Raw genomic sequence first — 25,796 nt, 5'->3', positions numbered from 1 at the left:
AGTTTTTATAAAAAAAAAAAAAAAAAAATTAAATCAGAAAAGAAAAGAAAAAGAAAAAAAAGCAGATAACCTGATCAGGTATCAGGTTTTAAACAGGGTGAGTGAAAAAGAAAAACTGATCATTAAGCAAAGGTTATTCAAATTGTTAAAAAAAGGGATATCCAATGAAGTAGCTGGAGGCACATGATCCAATTCGGACACCCAAGCATCCAACTTGATAATGGCGTGCTTCTCACGTGATACTTGTTACGTGGCACGTTTTGATTGGTATCTTCATCCAACCATTTTATTTTATTTGTAATTAAATTCCACCGACTCAAAACCATTGTAGTCAGCGCCCCTCGAAGACACCACAGTTATATATATTATTGTCGATAATTATAGAAAATGAGAACCAAAATCAAAGGTTGCTATTAGCTACAGCAGAATAACAAAAACAAAAACAAAACACAACCCCATCCCCATTCCCATTTGGGGAAAAAAAGGTTGAATCTTTAAACAGTGAAGGGGAGAGTGGAGTGTTCCAACTTGCTTGTTCTGTGTTTTCCTTTGCAAAAAATAAAAAATGGAAGATTTCAGATCCAAATCGTACGGTGATGGAAGGATGCAGATTGAGACTTACTCTGGAGGTGGCATGCAAGATCTCCGTTGTCACAGTGCCTCCTATGCCTCCTCTGTGTACCCAACCCAAACCCAAACCCAAACCCAAACCCAGATGGGAAACGATGCCAAGTTCAAGAAAGGCAAGTCCACAAATGGGTCCACTTCAAAAAGTTGGAGCTTTAGTGATCCTGAGTTGCAGAGGAAAAAGAGGGTGGCTAGTTACAAGGTTTATGCTGTTGAAGGTAAACTTAAAGGGTCTCTTAGGAAGAGTTTTAAATGGCTCAAGGACAGGTGCAACAGAGTTGTCTATGGCTGGTAGCTTCTTTGGTTGGTCGGTGCTCTTTGAAATTTTAACCCTTATTTCTTAAGGGTGTCTAATTTCGGTACTGTCCTTAAATCTCTTATCAAAATGAGCATCTTTCGGCTGGGTTTCTTATATATGAATGAATAATTGTTTGCCTTTGTTGATTTAATGGTTAGTGTTTATTTCCATGGCTGGAAGTACACTTAAGAAATGTAATATGGAAAAAGAAATTGAAATTGTGATTCAAGTGTTCATTTTGGTTTCTGTAAAGAGTGTAATTATGTTGCTGCTGCGACTTCTTTTTCTAACTCTGGTGGTTGTGAAGTTTCATTTCCTTCTAGACTGTTATTCATTTATTATTTGAACAAGATCAGTGCATGCATGAAACTAATGCCAATCGGTGTGTTTTTATTCCATTTGTCATGTATGATCATGTATCGAATAAATCTTTATGGCTCACTCGTTTTCCCAGCTAATATTCTTCTATTTTTCCTCATTCGTAAATTGATGAACTCTAGACTCTGCTAGGAGGAGCCTTCTTCTTTGATGTAATTTTCTGTTTGAATTGCTCGAGTTTTGAGGTTCACAAGGACTTTTTTTTTTTTTTTTTTTTTTTTTTCTGTATGATAATAATGATACGGCTCGGGAAGAAACATTTTGGATGCTATATGCCACGTTTAGAGGTGACATTTTCTATAGACTTCTCCAAGAAGTCTTTCAGTATACAGGGAAAGAAATGTAAGTCACACTGTTGGTTGAAACAACGGATACTGGTGAAGTAATTGGATTTGGAATAGCACTTGCTCATAACCCTGTAGATAACTAGGAATTTGGACATGACAAATTGGGAATTTGATTCACGAGAGTTGCAATTTGATTGATTTGATTTATCAGATCTATTACGACTTCGAATACAGATTAGTATTTATCAAAAACAGTGTTTGATATATATAATATATATTGGAGTCTTATATGACAGATTCAACCAAATTCTTGAATGATTCTTCCATAATTTGCATAATTCAAGCAAAAAAGTATTTCATATGTATACTTTTTCTGAGGGATTATGCGATACATGGCAAATCCTATTATATGTTAGTATTTCATATCGTGATTTGCTAAGTAACTAGTTCACTAACCTAGTTATAGGACTTATGCGATACATGGCAAATACTATTATATGTTGCCTTGGGTGGTTAGGATTTTCTCCAATGAGACCAAATGATTTAAGGTCCGTTTGGATAGGTTTTTTTCTTTTTAGAAGTTGCTTTTTTTTTTAAAAAAAAGCACTTTTCATTTTTGGTTCGTTCGAATGTATGTTTTAAAAAAAGCATAAGTCACAAAAAAAGTCAAAAACTTAATTTTTTCTGAAGCTAAAAATTTTAACTTTTAAAAAAAGCAGAAATCAAAAATCAAATATTTTTTTCAAAATCTAAATATTTTTATAAAAATATAAATAGCTGTAACTTTTATAAAAAAGACTTCTAAAATAAGAAAGAGATAAAAGTTACTTTTTTGTTAAAAGTGCAAACAAACGGGCACTTGGTCTTGTTAGCTTACTGTTCCCTACTAAAATCATATCATATCAGTCTCAGCAGCGAAATTGGTAGCTTAATTCATGAACAAACAATACAGCAGATATATGGTACTCTCAAATCAATTTTTCCATAGACACATCATGTAGAAATTACACGAGTTGCTCACTGCCAGCTTGTTCTCTTCGCTATCAATATCTGAACTCTGCTATTATTATTCAAAGCTAGAATGGTTCCCATGCTCTTGACCAATAAGCCTTTGTTTCTCAAATTCAAGAAGAGGACAAGCTTAATTCAGTTTAATTCACTTTTTACGTTGTGATTCACGTGCTTATAAAAGCCAGATACTATAACAAACATGAGGTCTTTCAATATCAGGTTATATATTTCAAAAATCTATATCCCTTACTTTTACATAATGCATCAAATTTTAATTACACGTTGGTAGATGGATCTCAAGTTATGGGTCAAATATACGCAATTGCGTCAAACGATACTGAAACTACAGCTAAAGCCATGAATTCATAAACAAACATTTGCACCTGAGTTACCAAGTAACAAACAAGACGTTGCTACAAGTCAAATAAACACTACGCACATGAAATTCTTTACCACAATCTTCAAAGAATTGCTAGCTAACACAGTCCCACTGCAAATGAGTATCATATTAATTAATAATTTAGGACGATCGAGCTTAAAATCAGGTATTATATTTAAACATACAGGAATGCCCAACTGCACAAATAAGGAAATTGACTAGGCAAGTCTTGTTCCATCAAAAAGACCAACTAAAAGGATTACAGGAATTCCCCGACATGATGAGTACACCAATCAATCCAGTTTAATGAAAACCTTTTTCACAGATTGAAATAAAATTCCATACAAGTTTATTGGGACAGATAACTGGGAAAAACTAGAGAGATACTATGATTTAAGCTTAAATATGAACCTCAAAAGGTAGGACATTCCAAGTTCCTAATGCCCGAATAATTTCCAGATACTTACATCGTGGAAACCATGGGAATCTTATCCAACAAGAGTACAATGGCTAATTACATTTTTGCTGGTATTTGATAGTTTTGACCTTTGTGGTCCACGTGACACTGTAAACATCTGATAAACCAATATAATAACTCACAGAAAATGTTATAAAAATTAGAAGTTCATGCCACCAGAAGCGAAGTGCCAATTAAACCTGAGCTTTACAGCAAGCACAATCCCTGGCTTAGCTCAAATTATTTCAGCTTCTCAGCTTCATCGGTTTGAGCAGATGAGTTAACAAAACAAACCCAGAATTTCAATTTCAGATCCAAATTTCCTCACAGCTCAACTTAGCAACATAAGCAACTTTTGCAGTGCCTATCAACTCATAGACTTCACTAGATCAGCAGGTGAGATCAATAATGGACCCTCTCATCATTCTCTAACTGCAAACCCTCCATGCCCTTAAGGGCAGAGTCATAATTTTTTACATGAGAAGCATTTCTCCCAGATGATACTCTCTTGGGAGGATCAGAAGATCCAATTGGTGAACTTCTTTGCCCGCTCAAAATTCTGGAGCTAGCCTCAGCAGTACGAGTACGAACATCTGACTCGGCACCTGCAAATGCATCACGGCTACTAGAAGCAGCAACTCGCCTTGAAGATCCACTTGACTGACCCAAGATATTGGCAGTTGATAACTGCATAATCACAGATTAGGCAATTATTAAGTTTACAACAGTACCATAGTTGCACATACTCAGGCGCCACACATCACATTCAGAATCATTTAAGTTACAGATCTGTAACAATGATCTGATTTTGGAAAAAGGAACCACATGCAAATTATACACTCCAAAAAATCTCAGCATAACATCCTTAATAAGTAATAACAGCAGAACTATTGGTGACTGAATTTTTCAGCTTTGAGAAACTTACAGAATTTAAAATGGGCCCTGACATTCTTCGTCTCGAATCCACAGAAATCAAACCAGGAGGTCGCCCTTCTTCCCCTCCTGATAGAGACATGAAAAAAACCAGAAAGATCAAAAGCTAGCTATATACCATTTAAACTTGGGTGAAAAAGTCCAAGACAAATGCTAATACAAAACCTACATCAATGGGTAGTTGGAAAAAAACAAAAACTGACAGTATTAAAGCAAGTGAGGAATAGGAGACAAATAAAAACCAATAATTTCTGCAGAATGAATAAAAAGAAATAATATTTAAATTAAGAAAATAGCAGAAAGGAAAGATTAATCCCATCTGACAAGTGATAGTAAGCTAGACATCGCATGGTTATATGAATTCGAAAAAAAAAAAAAAAAAAATCATACACGTAAGTAAATTTACTGAACTAGAATGTGATAAAGGAACATGCAGATAAAAATATGAAAGGCCTATCACTCTAGAGGAAAACTTAAATAAAGTACCTGTATGTCTATCAGCATTAGTAACAGCCGGTGGCATTCCAGAACTGGTTGCAGCACTAGGACCCTAAATAAAAGCAAGCATCTTGGAGTTGAGTTCCATCCATTACAGATGAAAAAGATAATCCTAAAGGGGGAAGGGAGGGCAAACACTTACAATGGCTCGTGCTGGAGGAGTGGCCAGCTGTGATTGCTGATACTTCAAAATGGTCCAATCAAAAACATAGTCAAACTGGAATCCTGTTCAAACACATGTAAAAAAGCAAATTCAAACCATGGTCCTACATAGATTAAAAGCTAAAATATATGAGGAAGTACACAAATGATAAACTCGAGGAGTGAGGCAAAAGGGATCCTTTCTACATGAGAATAATTTCAAACCTTCACGAATAAATAGGTCACGAAATATCCTTTTGAGGTAAGCATAATCTGGCTTATCATCAAACCTCAATGAGCGGCAGTAATGGAAGTATGATGCAAATTCTGTTGGATAACCTCGACACAAGGCCTGGAATAAGCAATAAATTCTCAGAGTGATTCATGAAAATGTACATAATATATTCTTTAAAAAAGACTAATTATAATTTAACTTACTTCAATCGAGGTAGAAACCTTCTTTTCACTGATTCTCTCGTACTTCTGTTTCTTGGTTCCTGCTTTAAGTCCCTGCCAAGGAAGACTACAAAGAAAACGTAAATGAGACTAAAGTACACAGTACAGGAAGACACCAAAGTAGGGTAGACAGAAATAATTACCTTCCTCTCAGGAAGTACATCAAAACATAACCAAGAGACTCCAAATCATCTCTTCGGCTTTGCTCTATGTATCAATCACCAGAGAAGTAGAAGGAACATGTATCTATTAGATAACAAAACTTAACCATTCGTTATACAAATATCAGTGAAAAATCATGAAATAACGCATACCGATGCCAAGATGAGTATTCATGCTAGCATATCTTGCGGTTCCAGTCAAATTCTTATTTTCCCTGCAGCATTAATGATTGAATCGATTACACACATCACAAAATAAATTGATATCCAAACAGTAGCATCCAAGTCTATGCTTTTAAAATACTGGCTGAAATATTAATGTGATATTACTGATACGAATCACAACCAGATCCTAGAAATCAGAACCTAGAATAAACAGAAATATTAAAACAGCATGCAGAATTTGTACACTTCACACCACCAATCCATCAAGTAAATAAATTACTTACGAAAAGAATCAAACAATGGAATCAATGCAAAATGAAAATTGTCTACAAATTATGAATGTCGCCGGAAGAATAGGGTCATATTGTACATATAAATTCAAGATTTTGGGAAACTGGGAGGATTTGGATGCAAGGGAAGAACCATACTTACCAGGAAATGCCATGAATTGAATTTCTGTTTTCGGGAATGCATAAGGATATTCTATGACGAGGAGATAACAAAGCATTCTTTTGTGCAACAACTTTAATATTTAAGTGTTTCCTCACTTATTATGACTAACGAGTTCTAGTCTTAGTAGAAAGAATGGCATTAATCTACATGCCAAAGATAGGAACCTTCCAAGTAATATATGAATTCGCAATCAAATTAACAAGCTTCAGAGTTGAGTCTTCTGAGATCGGTTAACAATACTTTTATGTAAGACAACTTACAAGTCAATATTCTGTCTCATTTAATCTCCTGTCATCCCTCAGCTTTTCCTTCATTCTAATTTCTTAATTACTGTTTACAGCCATACAGTTGATCTTTTAGCTCTTTTTGAAGCATTAAACAACACCAACCAAACAATATGTGGCATTTAGCCAGTTAAATAGCAAATTATAGACAAACTAGGAATTATCGAAATCAATTCATGCTTAGATAGATTTATGAAAATAAATTTAAATTCAAAAAGCTCTGAACTTGTTTCCAAGTATGCCACATAAAACCCTCGTCCTTCTCTAATTCCCAGTTTAGCTACTGCCCAGAAGTTGCATATTCCAGCTACAATACAGTATATGGAGTGGCATTCAGAGCTTCGTCACACTAGAGTGAATGTCCAGAAAAATAGTAGCAACAATTAGATTATTAGTATATCTACATTGTGTTATGACAACCACCAAAAGGTGAGCTAAAGCAAGTTTATTTGACGTTGTTAAGAATCTTGGGATACACCACCCCAAAAGCTAGCTCAAAGAGTGGGAGTGCCCAAGACCTTATAAACTCCACATTAGTTGCACATACAACCAATGTGGGACTATACATCTCAACACGCCCCCTCACACGAGAGCCCATTCGACTTGAAGAGTGGACAATGCAAAGCCTACCTATGCTAAGAAACACCACAAGAGAAAGTGGGGGACGGCGAGGCTCTGATACCAAATTCGAAATGGTCTCAAGCAATATCCTCGAGCATGGTTCAGTCGCTTCAGTTCTGCTGTTCAGGCGTTTGGCTTAATCCGCAGTAAAGTTGATCATTCTGTATTTTATAAGATTACATCTCCTGACAAGTGCATCTATTTGTTAGTCTATGTTGACGACATCATTCTCACCGGAAGTGATCAAGACGGAATTCGTCAGTTAAAACAGCATTTATTCAGTACATTTCAAACAAAGGACCTTGGGAAGCTACGTTACTTCTTGGGAATTGAGGTGGCGCATTCTAGACATGGCATTTCTATTTGTCAAAGGAAGTATGCCTTGGATATCCTAGAAGAAACTGGTATGTTGGGGAGTAAACCAGTTGACACACCCATGGATCCTAATGTCAAGTTATTGCCCGGACAGGGGGAGCCGTTATCTGATCCTGGACGTTATCGGAGGCTATTTGGGAATCTTAATTATCTTACTGTGACTAGGCCAGATATTTCTTTCGCTGTTAGTACGGCTAGTCAGTTCCTTGATTTCCCTTGTGATTCACATTGGGATGCTGCTGTGAGGATCCTCCGATACATCAAAGGAGCACCAGGAAAAGGTTTGTTGTATTCAGATCAGAGAAATACAGAAATTTGTGGTTATTCAGATGCTGATTAGGCAGGATCACCCTCGGACAGGCGCTCTACTTCCGGCTATTGTGTCTTCTTTGGAGGAAACTTAATTTCGTGGAAGAGCAAGAAACAACCTGTAGTTGCTCAATCTAGTGCAGAAGCTGAGTATCGTGCAATGAAATACTACCTGTGAGTTAATCTGGTTAAAGCAGTTGATTCAGGAGCTTCATCTTTCTGAACAAAAACAATCCATGACACTCATTTGTGATAATCAAGTTGCGCTACATATATCCTCTAATCATGTCTTTCATGAGAGGACCAAACATATATAGATTGATTGTCACTTCATTCGAGAAAAGATTCAGTCAGGAGAAATCAAGACTGCTTTCGTCAACTCCTCTGATCAACTAGCGGATGTCTTCACTAAAGCTCTTAGAGGTCCTCGGGTTGAATACATTTGTAACAAGCTTGGTGCTCACAATATATACGCACCATCTTGAGGGAAGTGTTAGAATATATTAAATATGATTAGATATGATTAGTCTGTAATTATGCTGATTAGTCTGTAATTATGCTGATTGTATTAGGTCTGGGCTTTTCACTTAAGCCCATTAGAGTCTCTATATATTGTAACTCTCTGAATTAGATCAATACACAACATATTATTTTATATTCAAGTGATGTTATTATTCTCAGAAAAACCATAATAACACCCCCCCCCTTATCTTTTTAATCTTTATTCTTTTTGCATATGGCAGCTGTACAGCATATGATAACTTGCAAAGTTACAACTGCCATTGGATAAGTGTAGTTCAAATTAGGTTATAATAGTTTTACAATGCCAACAAGGGCTAACAACAGCAATAACCTAGATAAGTACCTCATTTAATGCACACCAACTGAATCTTCGTACCTGTAAGGAATGTGTTGATGGGTTGAACTATCTCTGTATTTCTTAGCCAAACCAAAATCAATAGCATAAACCTACATGTGCACCAATATGCATTAAATATCTCCAGATAGTAACATATAATAAATCCAAAGTACACATCAACAAGATCAGCCACCTGGTTTGCACGCCTTCCTAATCCCATCAGAAAATTATCCGGTTTGATATCCCGGTGTAGAAATGATTTAGAATGAATAAACTCAACACGGTTGATCTGGGGGAAAAAAAAGTTTAAAAAAAGGCTAGGCCAAAAGTTGTGTGTGTATGTATACAGAAAGGTAATACAGTCAACCAGAGCCTACCATTTGATCAGCAAGCATGAGAACTGTCTTTAGTGATAGTTTTCTACTACAGAAGTTAAATAGATCTTCAAGACTAGGTCCAAGCAGATCCATCACTAGAACATTGTAATCTCCTTCCACCCCAAACCATCTAACATTTGGAATTCCAGCTGCCAAAATCAACCTTGAGTTAGAACTAATTAATAATTATAAATGAGATAAATTTACGGGGGATGATTGCAGAAAATGCAAGCAAAAGAAAGTTAAAAAATTAATATGAGGATTGTCATTACTTCCTCCCTGGAGAATTCTGTACAACTTGGACTCGTACAGCAACTGAGGATGCTTTGTCTTGACATTTTCCTAATTTAAAAGCAAAGCACAGCAAGTAACAGAAAGAAAGAACAAGAAAATCAGCGCTAGTCCACTTGAAGATATCAAGAATCCAGTGACTACTTAAAAAAACAAATTCCAAAATTAGAAGCAAAGTTCAATTTGAGGAACCAGCTTAACAAAGTTACTAAAAGAAAATTTCAATTACACAGAATGTTAAGCCATATTAGTATTTCATTGCTTCCAATTCAATCCCCAGCCAATGATTTTAGAAATAATGAATCACCATCTTAAATAAGCAGGGAAATGCCAATATTTTGCTGAGAAGTGAGGGAATTTGACTGAGTAAACAAGGCATGTTTCATTCATATCACCCTACTTCCAATCTTTGGAACTTACTTGTTTACCAGCATCCATCCAAGAAAATGTGAGAACCTTGCTTATTTTTGCACTACATCCGAGTATCAAGTAGCAGCTCTAGCTCATCTAACACTGTACTGGATAATACGCTTATGGGTAACAAGCTACCCTTATCACAATTATATCGTCAGACCATGTGATAAAGATTCACAAAGTCTTGAGCTGGGTAACAATTGCCTAACACAACCCTACTCTTTCATTGTATTTACACTTTCACTTCCTGCCTGGGGTCTCTTCAAAGCTTTCAAATACAAAAAGTGGTTTCTAAACGATCAAATATCTTTCACAGGCACCCTCTTAAGAGAGCACTTAGTCACCTTCCAAAGAAATAGGAAGCAGGAATAAGCTCAGTGAAGGCACTTGACATATAGAATACAAGCTTACACCAATGTCATTAAGAATGCCGGATAAAACAACAGCTCATAACCAATTCCACAACCCCTCGCACATAATTCAGAGCAGAAACTAATTTCACAGGAAATCATCCTTCCCACAACTCATTCATAGCAGAAATTAAAGTACACAAATAAAGCTCGTAAATTGTTTTTCATGCTTCAAAGAAACAAACGACGCCAAAAAAGAAAAAATTTGGATAAAAAAAAATAGTGCTGAAATTGGAATAAAATCCGAAACCCAATTGATGAACAAGACTTACAAGCTTAATTGCAACCTCTTCGTTAGTTTGAATATTAGTACCTGCACAAGAAAACAACTCAGCAAAAAGAGCCAAATTATATATATATGGGAAAATAATGTAAGAAAACAAATCAACCTAAATAGATCTCGCCAAACGAGCCGCCACCGATCTTCCGGCCGAGCCGAAACTTATTCCCTACACGAGGTTCCATTCAGGGGGGGGGGGGGGGGGGGGGGAGCGATAATCTTTGGAACCCTAAGCAAACCACAACCCCTAATTCCAAATTGAGTAAATATTAAATGCCACAAATTGTCGGCACCCAGAACTGGAATCCATGAATAGATAAAAAGAAAGGAAAAAAAAAGGTATAACGGAAGAAAATGAAAAAGAAATGAGATGGTGAAAAAGAAAGAAGATTTTGGTGTGAGATCTAGGGTGAGGAATTAGGTAAAATTGTGATTGTAATTGTGGTATTTGGGTGTGATAATTGTAGGGTTAGGTTAACAAAAAAGGGGGTGGGTAGAGAGAATAAGGAAGAAAAGGAAAGCGTAAGGAGGAGCAGTGACGATATTGATGGATATGGTGTTTCTCTCTCTTGCATGATGAGATGAGATGAAATGGGTTTGTCTTTGATCCGTTCGAAGCAGCAACACCATTCTTGCTTGCAACCGTTGGTTATTTTGGTGTGTTTTTTTCTTGCTTCTTTGGCATGTCCACGCGTGCTGTTTACGCGTGGCGCAACTCCCTCTCCTTTAGGTGGGACACACAAGCTTTTCGGGCCACTCTCAATAGTGGGGCCCCGAACACGTGACTTTATCTATCCACTATCAACTTTCTGCGTAATAAACACGTGACCTAATTGCGCGTAACTCGATCATTTTGCTCTTCTTTATTCAGAACTAGGTGTCATATATATTTATTTTTTGTGCTGTTATTAATCTTATGTTAACCGAGATATTAAATGAAATTATTTTAAAATTAAAATACATTTTATGATAATATTGAACTTATGTTTTACTTAGATAATAGTCATTCCATTTTGGAGGAAATTATCAATTTGTTTCCATAATTGATACAACGTATATTTTTGACTTTTTGACCCTTATAACTTTTTTTTTAATAATTAATTATCAAATTGACCTTAATTATAAATTATTTCAAAAATTTAATCTCCTATGTTTGACCGTTGACCACCAAGCCTACCCGGGTACACCCCTCCATACCCGAATATTTTTTGAAATTTTTGTCTACCCGGGTATAGTTCTTGAATCTGGAAAAATAATTGAATTATTTACCCGGATAGAGAAGGGTGTACCCGGGTAAATCTTTACCATAAACCCCGTCTGTGAAGAAAGCGCATTTACGTTATCACCATCTGTGACAGAGATGATGGATTTTTCCACGCGGTTGCTGCCGAATCGTCTCATCTTCTTGATTGAAGCTTTGGAGGTTCTATCATCAGCGTAATAAAACACACTCTGCTCCTCAAAAGCATAATACTCTTCATTACTTTCTGTATACCCCGGAGCTCTACTCAATTCGAAGGACTTGGAAGAAACAGCGCTAAGAGTGTTTCCCATGTGATCTTTCTTTGTGCGTAACTGGGTTCACATAATAAATGAGGACAACTTCTGTAAATTTATGTAAAAAAAAAAAAAAAAGAGGAGGACTCATTCTCTATTCATAATGCATCTTCATTGAACAATAATAGCATTCTTCTTCCGCGACATAGAAAATGTGATATCCCATCAAAAAAATTCTGATTTCAATGGAACTATTTCTTTATTATTTCATCCACTCATATCGCATATATACTTTGCTACTTTGTTCTTTTTGTGTGATTTGTCATTGGCCTTACGTCGCGGATTTTATTCTTAGTGCGTAATGTTTTTTTTTTTGGGTTGTTTTTGAATTTTTACACCATCTTTGTTACATGGGATATTACAGAGGAAAATAAAAATCATGTGTTAAAGACTTATACCCTAACAGAACATCAAAGCATCAAACATGATCTATCGTAATGCAGAAATCCTGTGTTAAAGACTGAAATTTCAGAGATTTACCCGGGTACACCCCTCCTTACCCGGGTAAATAATTGAACTATTTTTTCAGATTCAAGAACTATACCCGGGTACAACCCTCCTTACCCGGGTAGGCAAAAAATTTCAAAAAATACCCGGATAGGGAGAGATGTACCCGAGTAGGCTTGGTGGTCAACGGTCAAACAGGGACAGATTGATATTATGTTTGTTGGGGAGGTTACATTTTTGAAATAGTTTATAATCAAGGTCAATTTGATAATTAATTATTAAAAAAAAATTATAACGGTCAAAAAGCTTATATTTTTATTTTGGGTATGATAAAGAGCCTGAGTTGCGCGACACTAATGTATCCCAACTTTTGAAAATATAACATGGAATCCCAGTCCACCACGAGACTCACTTTATCATCACTTATTTCGTACCAACCGAGACGTTAATGTCCAAAACACACAGCATTTCTTTTCAAGTTCCAAAAATGGAATGGTCATTAGAAAAAATTGGTATATTCATTCGGAGAAGTAACATAATGTAAAAGAAAAATACAAGAGTTGTAACTTGTAACAAAGAAAAGTGGGGGGGATGGAAAAGTAAAAGAGGAGTTTCCAGATTATCATGCTTTATAATCTGTACTACTCCATATATAAAAAATGTTAATTGAATCTTTATGCCTTCCCAAAAAACAAAGAGGCAGAAATGGGTGAAGGATCCAATGTGCCACACCAAATTCCTAAAATAATGAAGAAATAAACGAATTATGGGTTAAAAAAAAAGAGAGAGAGAAAACAGTTCTGGTTAATCCTGAGCTGACCCATTTTTGGGCTGAATAATGGCCCAAATCCTGTGATGCTTCCTTTAACTTGCAGCTGGAATTGGGTTTCTTGGACTGGGTAATCCCATGCATACAAGCCTGGGGGACACCCTAACTTTAGGGCTGGGCCTGGGAGAAGGAATTGGGCCATAGTTAACGAGGCGTGAAGAAGTGGGCCTTGGAGACAAATTGACTTGCTCCAATGCTCTTGATTGCAGGTGTTCAGGATAGTCACGGACACACCCAATACGAGGTCCAGCCCCAGTTGACCACTTGCAAGACAACCTCTTGGACAGGTTAAATGCTGCTGCTGCTGAATCATCCTTTTTATGAACAGTTGTTGGCACGTTGCTATCATTGACATTAATTGCAGTTGCAGGGCCTGATTGGGAAGTTAGAGTAGGACCAATAGTTTGTTGTGTTTCATTAATGGCAGTAAATGAATTAGTCCCAATAAGTGAAGAAGTATCATCATCTATAGCACATCTCTGCAAGAAACAAGCAAAACAACCATCAGGTAATTTTATATTAGAAATCAATCAGGTAAGTATAATTTTGCTTCATTAAGTGTCATGTAATTTTATGAGGACTAAACCTTTTACCTTGACATTGGAAAGGTCTACATTGTGCTCCTCAAGAAAGCATATAAATTCTTTGAAGTTCTCTTCTGTTGGGTGGTAGTGACCACTATATGGCCAAATAGCCTGCATTGTGGATATAACAACACTTCATAAGCAAATTTGCTTCTGAGAACAAAGTTGTGTAAGATAAATATAATAATAACAAAGTTTGGTTATCATTATGTATGAATTGTGAAATGCAGTTCTTAAATCCACACCTCTAGGACACCTTGATGGGCCACTAATCTACCAGCTGCTGTGGTTGCACCCCCAGCTAAAAAGCTTGAGTGTTGAAATGTACCCTTTTTCTTTTGCCCCACATACAAGGACCTTGTGGTGCTTAGAACAAATATCCATTTGGATTTCTCATCAGTATCCACAAGCCTCCCATCTTGTCTAAAGACCAGCTTTCCGTTTTCAACAATTACTTCATATTCATCCCTTTCTTTCTGCGATGGTAACAACAAAGATACTCAACATTAGACATGAGACAGGCTTATGTGTTCTTGTGAATCCAAACGTGGTATTGTTCAGAGATAACTTACTGGTCCAAGATATTTGATACATTGGCGTTGTAGTGTGCTTCTTGGGCATTTCTCAAGATTTATTTCTTTGCCATCTCCAATATCCAACCTACATATTATAAAGCACAAAGTTAATCACCATCTAGAACCTTAGCTTACCATCTTCATTATAATTACTGGTCAAGAGGAAAAAGATAGCACGGAACAAGAGTTTACCAGTAGAAAAAAGGTTGGGTGCTTTGGCTTTCAAACCAAATATCATAATACATGTGCAGATTGTGTCCATAGCGATGACGTGGGTCAATCTGTACAAAAAACACGAAAGGAATTGATTCTGTTAATACAAGACCAGAAATTAAAAAAGTGTAATTCAATTTCACGGTTAAAGGCTCGGGTTCAAGGACTTACAGCTTCAAGCCAATGTTGCAGTGCTAGTTTTTGTGCCTTGTCATCCTTGGATAAACCTTTGCCAACCTGTGGAGAAAACAATAACAGTTAGCACCAACTAGTAGACTCTAAAAAAATCTGTCCAAATAAAATAACATAAATAAAACAATGACTGAAGTTACTTCAATTTGGAGAAACGTGAAATCATTAAAATATTGAATACCTTAGCTGCCCTTGTCCGTGCCCTTGCCCACCGTGACACGGCGGTTTCTGGTTTCTGGACATCAAAGAATGAAATAGAGCTCCGTTTGAGAGCAGCAAAGTCTAATGCTTTCCACCTACATCATTTAAAACTCACCAGTTAAATAACATACATAGCTAAAAGTTTAAGCAAATATACTACTGAAAAATATTGATTTTAATTGAGACTTACCATAGTTCTTCCACCACCACAGCACAATCTGCAAGATTTCTTCTCGTACGGTAACTCTTGTAGACTTTTTGAAGTTTAGTTGCAGCAGCATCAAGCTCACAGACAGGTCTGGGGGAAGAGAAAACCACTGCTTCAGGGAGAGAAAGCACGGGCACTGGTTTATATTTCATTTCACTTTTGCTTCCAAGAGCATCCGAATCTGTGGTCTCCTCGTATTGAACAAATGAAAGATTTCTTTTAAGGATCACATGTTCGGGTCTATTATCCATCAACCGGCTTGAACCGCTCATCTTATTGAACCCATTTGACAAAACATTAGGAGTTTCTGGTTCTCTTTTCTTGAAGCTTGTTGCCCTTAAAATCAAAGCCCCATCTTTAGAAGCAAAACTGATGTTGAGAGACAGACCAAAGAGTGAATGTGTAACAATTTCTTCCCAAGCAGATTGAAGTATCGAAAGTGATAATCCCATAGAGCTGCAGATACTCGCCCACTACAATTTTTTTGAAGTCTACACAAATGATATTAACATACATATATATCAGCCAAGCCATAAGTAGAATATATATATTCGAATGGTTCAAGGCCTAAGAATTACATTAAATTCTCAGTATAATCTGCTATAGAAAAGTTTAACCAAGAAATGAAACAGATAATGCATACAACTAAAAGAAAGAAACAAGTATGAAAATCCACGAAGAATGATTTACCGTTTTTTAATGATGTATCAAGATATTAGATATATCTCTGGTGTGTTATGTAGCTGAATATAATTGAAGTCCGAGTAAAAGAACAAAGAAAGGAAGATGGGTCTATCACAGTGGCTCCCCTTTGCTTATATATATATATAGATAGGGTGCCTTCAAATACGTGTCAAAAACTCGAAAACGAGAGAAAGGAGCAGGGTTTGAATTCCAATACGAATCTACCAGCACATTTTCTAATTGGAAAATAAAGGTAGCTGACTGTAAGGTTCAAAGGTTACTTTTTCGATGAATTCAAAGCAGAGTGGTTTGAATTCTCCTTTTTAGATTTGTGGGAAAGTCCCTTCTAAGGGGTGTGTTTGCAAAAAAATTTCTTACTCGTCCTCGTCCTTGGGCGAACATAAATAAGAACAACAACCACGGAAAGCTGGCGGTCAAAGAAAGTAAGCTTACTATACTAAAAATAAAAAATAAAAAAGTAAGTAAGCTTTTGCGAGGTTCCATGAAGAAACACCATTTGCTTTCATCCTCATATTATATCCATACTCAAATTTGTACACCTATCTCTTACACTTTGTATTTTTTTTATAAAAAAGAAAATTATTACTGCGATAATTTTCACATAAATTTTTATGCACTTTTTCCAGCTGTCGCTTATTTCGCGAAAAAGATTAGCTGATCCGTTTCAATGTGCTGATTAGTTAGCCCAGCTTGCACTCTCATGGGAGGAAGATTTCCAAGCCTTTAGATTTGTCCCACCGGAATTAAATTATTTCGTGATGACATACAATTGGACCTCACTCATTTATTTCTTTTTTAAATAATTTTAGGATCCGCATATAGATCCAAGCAAAAATACTTTTGCCTATTGTCACAAAATACGAGATATATGTCAGAATCAAGAAGAAAAAAAAGTACTATCCTACATTTTCACTCGGATAAATAGAAGTACCCTTTTATAAAAGTAGAAGATGGGAATGGAAAAGACATGGCAAGAATCACATTATCATGTGGGCCATGTTGAAAACACATTCTCACGTTGACAACAGCCACAAGATAAATAATAGATGATAACGTTACCAATTTTATTTTAGGGATGCGTAGCATGTTGTTCAAGTCAATATGGTCAAAAATTAATACCATTCAATCGTGTGTCTCTTCTCTCTTGGAACTTTAGCACCCATTTTTTCAACCCACGTTTTGAATGGTTTATCGTTCATCTCTTCCCTCGTGATATTCACCCAGTTTACATGTAGATTCAGAATTCGTGGGAGACCAAAAAAAATCAGAAATGTTAGGAAATTAAATGGTTAATGCTTAAGAAATAAGAATATTGGCATGACTAATGAGGAGGACATTATAATCTTAGTTTAGAATAAATAAGATGGTAGTCTACGATCATAACTCATATTCTTTATGTTGGGAGATATCTTGATTCTTGAAGTCAATGCCTCCTATTTTGAAAGGAAATTAAGATCATCAATATTCTCGACCGTACACAACCTGGAACCTGAATATGTTTTTCTATTTGGCAACTTGGTTATTGCTTACCTTCGGATAGAAACCGCCTAAATAATACTAATATTCCTTTTATTTATGGAAAAATTATTTAACTTTTTAAATAATATAACTTATATCATTTTACTCTCGCAAAGAAGTAAGATTCACACTTTTATTTTTTTTATCCATTCTTTTTTTCATGAACTATCTCTTTTTCTCATTTAAAATGACATAATTTTTCATCTTTTAAAATGACATACAATTTTTCCTTGTATATTAGATTAGTTTTCTCTTATTTCAAAAAAAATACTTTCAATTCATTGTATCTTTACTCTATAGAAAATAATATAAAGTTGGAAACTAATGAGGCAATATAGTTTAACTTGTGAAATATATTATTTTTTATTTTGGTTTCCAACTTAATTTATATTATTTTAACTTATGAGGCAATATAGTTTAACTCGTGTTGACCATAATAGCGAATATGATATAGTAGATTATCTTCAACTTCATCGAAATTGTAAATTTTAAAAGATTATAGCATTGCAAAAGGGTAAATTTTAAAATTATTCCATTCAAATGCATTATTCTTTTTTCTTTAGTAATTTGAATTATAGATTTGTTTTTGTTTCTGTTGCTTTCTTTCTTTGCCCCTGATTGTAAAATATATATATATATATATATATATATATATATATATATATATATATACTAGAGCCATCTTTAATATTAATCAAGAAGGCATTTCCGATAGTAAATTATATATTAAAGATGAAATATATTAAATACCTTTAACTAACTAATTGCAGTCATATTGTGGTTAAACCGTAGTAAATGGCATTTAGTGTGATTGTTTGTTCCCACCACAACTCAGATATCAAGGTAGTTGACCCGTCGTCGTCAGTGCGATGCAAACGTGTGTTTGGTCATCAGATTTGGAGCATAGCAGTTTTTTCTGCAACTTGTATTGTATCCCTCTATACAATCTTTTTGTCAACGCTTTTTATTAATACAATAAAGATAGCTTCATTCAAAGATATTTTGGCAATGGTTTTCCAATTCGCTGTTTTTCTGTAGTTTTTGTGCCTAGAAAATCATCTTCAAACCATGCTTAGGACAAAAAGCGAAAGAAAATTACGAGAATAGGCATACGTAATTGCAGTTTGATATGGAGCCATGCCGACAGAAGAAATGGGCCATATATATCACCAAATAAAATAAGATGTATAGGATACAATAATTGCGGTTGCAAATTGCAATGCTAGGAGATCGACCAAGCTAAGAATATAACAGCCTGGCTTATCCACCAGTGCATTCAAGAGGGTCATATTATATAAGAAAATGTAGAAAATCTGAGCCTAGTCTCGTTAAGACAATTTGTTCTGTCTAATGATGTTGAAGGTTGATGAACAATTATCTTTTAAGATAGATAGAATCGAGCTATATGTATATATAAACACCGATCAGGTACGATGAATTGCCGTCGGCGAGCCATTATGACCGACGACAATGAACAAATTAAAATAACTGAACGTACCATCTAGGTTCAAAATGGATGGAAGGAATTGAAGCATTGTTTATGGTTTTAAAAGGGAGTTCAAAATTGGCAGGGAGCAACGAATATAACATAGTATTTTGGACCAAAAATTTATTTTTATTTTTTCTCAGTACCGGATCGAACCGAGCTGGCCGACAGTGCGCGTGTGGTGGAACAAGGCTCATATGCATCTCTCTTCTTCACAAAAGTCATGTGCCACAAGAGGCAAACTAGAGAGATCAATGTTATTAAACCTGACCCGGGCATCGACCCGGTCGGGATACTGGGTCACTGGTCGGACCGGTTGACCCGGATATATATAGATATATAAAAATACGAACATATAAATTCAATTATATTCTCCATATCTAAAATGAATTAAACAATGTTCATTAAATAAACTCAAGAATAAGAAGCATAAATAAATAAAAATAAATGCTATTACTATGTCAATTTAAATTGCAACTCAAAATTCCCATAAACATACCTCTCAATGACATTGAGCTCATTTTTTTTAAATTCAACTACATTAAAATGACATGTATCACATTCTCTTAATTTATTATTCTGCAAATTGCTTCAGTATTAGAAGTTAAAATTTAAGGTCATTATAGAAGAGTATACTAGCAAATAAAATTACAAAAAGTTTTAAAATGAGTTCTACATTTTTTTGACAAGATGAAACAATTTTGATTTTTTTTTTTAAATACATGACCTGACCGGGTCACCGGATTTTGCCGGTTTTATCCAGATTTTGACCGGATTTGACCGGATCGATGTGTGACCGGTCCAATGCTTAACCTGAACCGATCCGATGACCGGTTCGCTGGGTTCCGGGTCGACCCGGCCAGGTCAGGCCAGGTTCGACCGGGTTTTATAACTATGAGAGAGATGCTAACTTTGGTGAATAATGAAGGCTTATCCAATGTGAGACTTTTACCCACACACCCCTTTCACTTTATTTTTTTATTTTTTTAACTCACTTCTTATTTATAACTCATAAAATTTAGACACAAAATCCAACAAATACTTCACGTACAAATTAAACATCGCTCAATTATTACTATAAAGTGGTAGCACAGGCTTCATGTATGCATAATGCATGGACCATGCTAATTATTTTATTATGCTAACTTTTGTGAACAATGATAGTGTCAGTTCTTAGAATAATAAAATCAGGGGAATAAGAAAACTAATAATTAGGCTTTGATGGAGGATCATCAGCGCACATATTTTGCTTGTTACTCAAGAAAGCAACCACGAATTGTAGGAATTGCTTGTTTCAGATGAAAATTCTTCGTTTCTCTGTGTATATCCATTGGTTTTAAGAGGGAGGATATTTTCACTACCAAAAATTTTTACTACTACCTTACTACCTATCTAATCACTATTGAATTAACATTTTCTCTCTCTTCAAAAACTTTTTAACATTCTCTCTCTTTGATCCAATGGTAATTTGATAGGTAGTAAGATAGTAGTGGACATTTTTGATAGTCAAAATATCCCCCCTCTGATTTTAAAATTCAAATATTAGACCCAAAAAAAAACCAAGTCAACACCTATAATCAAAGAAGTGATTAGGAATCAGAATCAGAATCAGAATCAGACGTCAGAAACTTTTACACAGTCAGCGGATATCGGCCTATGCGTATATCTATGGGCTATGGGCTATGGCCCAATATACTTAACCTAAGAAAAAAATGGACCAATGTATGTGCTAAGTATTCTACTGAATTCACTTTGAGCTTGGGTCCAAGAGATTGTTAATCGTGTCTAAACCATGAGTCCAGACTTCTCAATCATAATTGACAAGCAGAAATCCAAATGCCTTTTGAGGAGTGAGGAGTACTTGTCTCAATTTCTTATAGCCCGATAACCCAAAACAGAACCAGCTTATGGCTAATCTTCAACTAGTCAACGGGGATTTCACGCAGATTGGAGGATGTGGAAAAAAGGGTGATATATATATTATGAACTAATTATCTGAAGAGCTTAATTTTTTTTTGTGAATTTTACATGTAACACGAAGTCACACAAAAACTTTTATCAACAACTTAGCTGCGTGTTAACGCACGGCAATCAAGCTCAACACAAAGAGAATAGACGTGGCGAGTCTCAGAACACACAAAGCAATCCGCGAATATACTAATATATATTATATTATTACATACATGTGTGGGAACAGGGACGCAATAGAATCAGATCATCCACCAATCTTTTGGATTTTCATGTTGGGGAACACAGTAATTAAAAGCAAAAGCTATATATAAATTATTATATTACAAGTTGACGTTCATTATATTGTTGGGGTTCATTGCTTGTGTACCTTGATGCACAATGGCTTCTGTTAATTATTCTATACTAAACCAGAATAATCAAAATGACAAAAAGTCCTAATTACATGTTTCGATTGTTGTATTACGATGAAAATGCTGGTATCTGATCTAACTCAGGTCAGTTAATAAATATGGCATACTAGTTACAGGATGTCAGTAACATACTGACAAGTATCTCTTTCTAGTAAACCAGGACCATTAAAGTTGACAACATATTGGAAAGGCAATAGGAAGCATGGAATAAAGGATAGGTCTCCATCTCTTTCAATACACAACACAAAAAGATAGACGGATAAAGGATCTCTCTGTCTAAATCCCACGGGTTGGACAGAACTCTCTGGTAGTAGTAACATCCCAAATCACATTTTCCGATCTCTTTGATGGGACTCATGTTCAAGACTTCTTCAAGCTTTGATGGTAGAGTCTTTTGTCAAGTTTTTTATTTTTTTTCTTATTTATTTGTCTTTTTGAACAAGGTATATCATTATTTAACAAATACATATTAAATTCAATACTTTGTTTATTATTACTTTTCTTATAAATTGTAAAAATCACTTCAACACAAAAGATTAGGTTATTGGGTGATGGGCTGACGGCCTCTTTAATATTTTATATTATTTATATTATACCTTTTGAAGAGGATGATGCATTAGGTTCAATCTACCTATGTCAAAAAGTTCCACACCAAAAAAAGGAAATGGCAATGGTCTAACTTGAGATATCAAGAAGCTATTAAGGGTCCGTTTGGATGAGTTTTTTCTTCTTCAAAAATTGCTTTTTTTAAAGAAAAAAAAACACTTTTCATTTTTAGTTCGTTTAGATGTCTCTTTTAAAGAAAGGAGAAGTCACAAAAAAAGCCAAAAACCTACTTTTCTCATAAGCTAAAATTTTTAACTTCTCAAAAAAGTAGAAGTCAAAAACCAAATATTTTTTTCAAAAACTAAATATTTTTATAAAAATATAAATAGCTTTAACTTTTGTAAAAAATACTTTTAAAATAAGGAAGTAGTAAAAGTTACTTTTAAAAAAAAGGTGAACCAAACGACCTCTAAATAATAGTCTCTTTGATGATTTATATTATACTCAAATATAAATTTTTGTTATAATTACTTTTATCTTGAATCTATACTATAAAATATTAATAAACTTTATTATATATCTATTATTCCTTTTTAACTCATTATCATCTGGAATAACAAAAACTCTATGAACAACTTCGCTACATGATAACGCACGGCAATCAAGCTCAACACAGAGAAGAGACGTGGCGAGTCCAAGAACACACAAAGCGATCCGTGAACATATTAATATATGATAATATATTGTATTATTACATATGTGGGAACAGGCCAATCTTTTGGATGTTTCATGTTGGGGAACAGAGTAATTAAAAGCATAAGCTATATATACATTATTCCAAGTTGATGTTCATTATATTGTTGGGGTCCCTTGCTTGTGTTCCTTGACGCTCATGGCTTCAGTTAATTATTCTATATTAAACCCAAATAATCAAAATGAGAAAAAGTCCCAATTGTATGTTCCGATTGTTGTATTACGATGAAAATGCTAGTTTCTGATGTAACTCGGGTCAGTTGAACTCACAATATGGCATACTAGTCCATACCCAGGTCGCTTAACATAGTCATATAAAATATGAACTCGGCCATTGGTCAGTATGGGTAAAGCTATTGTTTTTCTAGTTACAGTCTGTCAGTAACAAACTAACAAGTATCTCTTTTTAAGTAAATTACCAGGATCATTAAATTTATCAACATACTGATACTGGAAAGGCAATAGGAAGCAGGGAATTGTAAGTATTTTTTATATTTACAAGTACGTAGCAATTACTGCATCATAAGAGGCTTAGATATGAACATACTGATATAGGACTTGATACAAGCAGAGTAAACCAGAATTTAAGGTTAAAAAAAAAAAAGACTAAAAAAGGAAGACAAGTATTCACAATAAGGACCCAGCCGAACAGAAATATGAAAATCTCGCTTGATCATATCATATGGAACTGGTGCCAACATCTGGGTCCTAAACTTTTAGAAGCTGGTAATTGAAGAGTCTTATAATATTTAGCTCTTCATCTTGTGTCGCAGCATGAGCATCTACACAAATACACGCTCTTTCAACCTGCAAATGCACAATGCATACAATGTCAAATCCAAAAAACTGGGGGCAGGTTATTGAAAACTAGATGGTTCATAAAGTTGGAGAGAAACTTTACCATTACAAGGAATTGCTGGGATTCAACTAGTTTGCCCCACCAATCCACTTGCAGATCCAACCCAATCTGCTGGCTTACTTATCAAATCCTCTAATTCAAGATAGATATTTGAGTCATTCACATCTAGTTCTTCATCAACAACAGAATTTTCCTCCAGTAGTTTTTCTGACATAACATCATAAGCAGAAGATACATCTTGCGCACTTGGTCTAGAACCATAGCCCGGCCTCAAGCCTTGTACAGAGCTGCATAATTCATTGGGAGAGGGAGATGGGGTCTCCATTCTACTGGTGTTCACGGTTTCAGACAATAGTCCATTGAGTTCTGATTGCAATGTATTGAACTGTTCATAACCTTGGCATCTATAATCAACATCAGGTTTTGTTTCCATTACCTTAGGGAAGCTTAAAGGGCCCTCGGTTCCAAGCAATCTACGCCTCTTAACCATGTCAGCACCATCAATCTCTCTCTTTCGCTTAATCTTTTGAATGAACTGCTCAAAAAAGGCTGGCCTTCTAGCCATTCTGGTGAGGAAAAAGATCATCTGATACTGCTTCAACTCTGCACACCGAATTCGCTCCTGAACATTCGTGACTTGAACATGCGAATTCTCCTGCTGCTGCCTAAGCTTCAGAATCTCCACTTTCAATATGTTCTGGTCCTTCTTCAATTTCTCCACCTCAGCCTCCAGGCCAGGATTCATCGAATTGAATGCTCCCTGATGAAATTTGTTATACTTACTTCTCCTCCTAATGTTCTTCAGCAAATGCTTCTTCCCTCCCCGGAATCCTTCATTTGCAAACTCCCAACGATCTGAATCAACCTTCCTAAACCCCTGTTCCCATACCAAGGAAAACAAAGGTGTTATTATAAAATCAAATATTTAATTGCATCAACAGAGTGAGATTATAAATATACAGCAATAATCCTCCATAGAAAAACATGAAAGTAGTTCAATTTCTTTTCATAAGATCATCATTTAACTATGAACGATTGCTATAAGGAAATTTTTAACTGACATAGGTGTTGAGCTGGCGAATGAAGCTGGAGAAATTGCTGTGCTTGAAGTACTTGGGGAGAAGGATTTTGGAGAATTCGTGAGAGTCCCAAACGATGAAGCTATCACGAGCTTCGCTCCATGACACGATGGGGTCGGTGTCGTGGTCCTCCACCATTTCGAAGGTTTTTCTAAGGAAGGGTGGTGGACCCACATCGTTCAACCCTTCCATTGGTTTCGGCAATTCGATCGACGAAGAAGACGTCGAAGATCCATTAACGCCGCCGTCATCAACCTCTTCTTTGATATGAACCTCTTCTCCCGTCACTCCTGACTCCATCCTTTCACTCAAACCGTCGTCGTATCGATCGCCTTCACAGGAAGAGCCACCAGAATTATTAGAACGAGAACTGTCATCGAATAGCTCTGATTTCACTCTCGCTATTTCCTCTCCCAAGGCTTCCATCGCAGAGAAGGAGCCACCGTCGCCGCCGCCGGGAGCAACCACCATTTTCTTTCTTATTTTGCTTTACCGGAGATTTCGGTGTCTATGTGCTTTGCCGCTTGATAGAGTGTCCTCGTGTCAGTCTTGAAAAGATGCGAATGTCTTTGCCTAAAGTGTTTTAACACGCAATCTCTTCACTTTCCATTTATAGATTTATAGATGATAAATAAATGTGGAAATTAAAAATGAAATTTTCTTTATAATAAAGAAAAAAAAAGGACACTTAAGGGACTGACACTGTGACACGCACGAAAACAGCGTATCTCCGTGCCTGTCTATTTTCGGAAACTCAAACCAACAGCCACGTTTTCATGCTTCGATGGATAGAATCGTCTTTTAATTAACGGCGAATAGATAAAATTGTTGTGGAAAATTTTAACGGTTACGGTCCATGCGGTTATTGGAATCATTGTTGTCGGCAGCCATGTGCATGAGTGCCAAGTGTTACAACCGATTCCATCTGTGTAATGTTGTAACACCAGCTTTATCGAGTTTGTCAAATCCCTTATTATGAAAATATTCCGTGGTATCATAGTTAGGTTTACATGAAAATGATGTTAAGTGTTGACCTCAGTGTTTACGAGCTATTGCCACCGCCTGAACACATGGATAAGGATTAAGGACAACGCACAGGGGCGTTTGGTATAGGAGTAATTTTTTAATATCTGATTAGGAGTAATTTTTTAATATCTGATTATTACGATTATTGAAAATATAGTTAAAAAAAAATGTGA

At 35.7% G+C, this 25,796-nt stretch overlaps 4 protein-coding genes across 6 annotated transcripts; 1 reads left to right on the top strand and 3 right to left on the bottom strand.

Annotated features, from left to right (window-relative positions):
- Nucleotides 1–402: 402 nt before the first annotated feature.
- LOC133305472 (uncharacterized) lies at nt 403–1,256 on the top strand. Of its 2 annotated transcripts, XM_061505702.1 has the most exons (2): nt 403–676; nt 716–1,256. In XM_061505702.1, the coding sequence occupies exons 1-2, from the start codon at nt 566–568 to the stop codon at nt 920–922; spliced, it is 318 nt and encodes a 105-aa protein (XP_061361686.1). In that variant the 5' UTR covers nt 403–565; the 3' UTR covers nt 923–1,256. The 2 variants fall into 2 exon arrangements, with proteins under 2 accessions (XP_061361686.1, XP_061361685.1); XM_061505701.1 differs by having other exon boundaries at nt 403–1,251.
- A 2,021-nt stretch (nt 1,257–3,277) lies between these two features.
- Nucleotides 3,278–11,071, bottom strand: LOC133305389 (casein kinase 1-like protein 12). Of its 2 annotated transcripts, none has more exons than XM_061505600.1 (14): nt 10,574–11,071; nt 10,457–10,497; nt 9,342–9,411; nt 9,070–9,218; nt 8,886–8,981; nt 8,732–8,802; nt 5,780–5,841; nt 5,609–5,672; nt 5,448–5,532; nt 5,235–5,361; nt 5,011–5,093; nt 4,857–4,920; nt 4,363–4,439; nt 3,278–4,124 (listed from the first exon to the last, which is right to left on the bottom strand). In XM_061505600.1, exons 1-14 carry the CDS (start codon nt 10,647–10,649, stop codon nt 3,840–3,842), a joined length of 1,350 nt encoding a protein of 449 aa, XP_061361584.1. In that variant the 5' UTR covers nt 10,650–11,071; the 3' UTR covers nt 3,278–3,839. The 2 variants fall into 2 exon arrangements, with proteins under 2 accessions (XP_061361584.1, XP_061361585.1); XM_061505601.1 differs by having other exon boundaries at nt 4,363–4,436.
- A 1,931-nt stretch (nt 11,072–13,002) lies between these two features.
- LOC133305388 (IQ domain-containing protein IQM1-like) lies at nt 13,003–16,141 on the bottom strand. The gene is made up of 9 exons (XM_061505599.1): nt 15,961–16,141; nt 15,253–15,761; nt 15,043–15,157; nt 14,841–14,906; nt 14,649–14,737; nt 14,454–14,541; nt 14,127–14,357; nt 13,891–13,992; nt 13,003–13,776 (listed from the first exon to the last, which is right to left on the bottom strand). The coding sequence occupies exons 2-9, from the start codon at nt 15,720–15,722 to the stop codon at nt 13,333–13,335; spliced, it is 1,605 nt and encodes a 534-aa protein (XP_061361583.1). The 5' UTR covers nt 15,723–15,761; nt 15,961–16,141; the 3' UTR covers nt 13,003–13,332.
- A 7,009-nt stretch (nt 16,142–23,150) lies between these two features.
- On the bottom strand, nt 23,151–25,161 carry LOC133305314 (heat shock factor protein HSF30-like). Its single transcript, XM_061505486.1, has 3 exons — nt 24,580–25,161; nt 23,561–24,395; nt 23,151–23,466 (listed from the first exon to the last, which is right to left on the bottom strand). Exons 1-2 carry the CDS (start codon nt 25,066–25,068, stop codon nt 23,583–23,585), a joined length of 1,302 nt encoding a protein of 433 aa, XP_061361470.1. The 5' UTR covers nt 25,069–25,161; the 3' UTR covers nt 23,151–23,466; nt 23,561–23,582.
- Between the last annotated feature and the right edge of the window lie 635 nt (nt 25,162–25,796).

The sequence above is a fragment of the Gastrolobium bilobum genome, unplaced genomic scaffold (genome assembly GCF_033153095.1).
Source record: "Gastrolobium bilobum isolate Gb01-03AN ecotype WA unplaced genomic scaffold, APGP_CSIRO_Gbil_v1 utg1221, whole genome shotgun sequence".
NCBI lineage: Eukaryota > Viridiplantae > Streptophyta > Magnoliopsida > Fabales > Fabaceae > Gastrolobium > Gastrolobium bilobum.
Note: the sequence above shows the minus strand (reverse complement) of the source record. Positions and strands in the feature narration are given on the sequence as shown.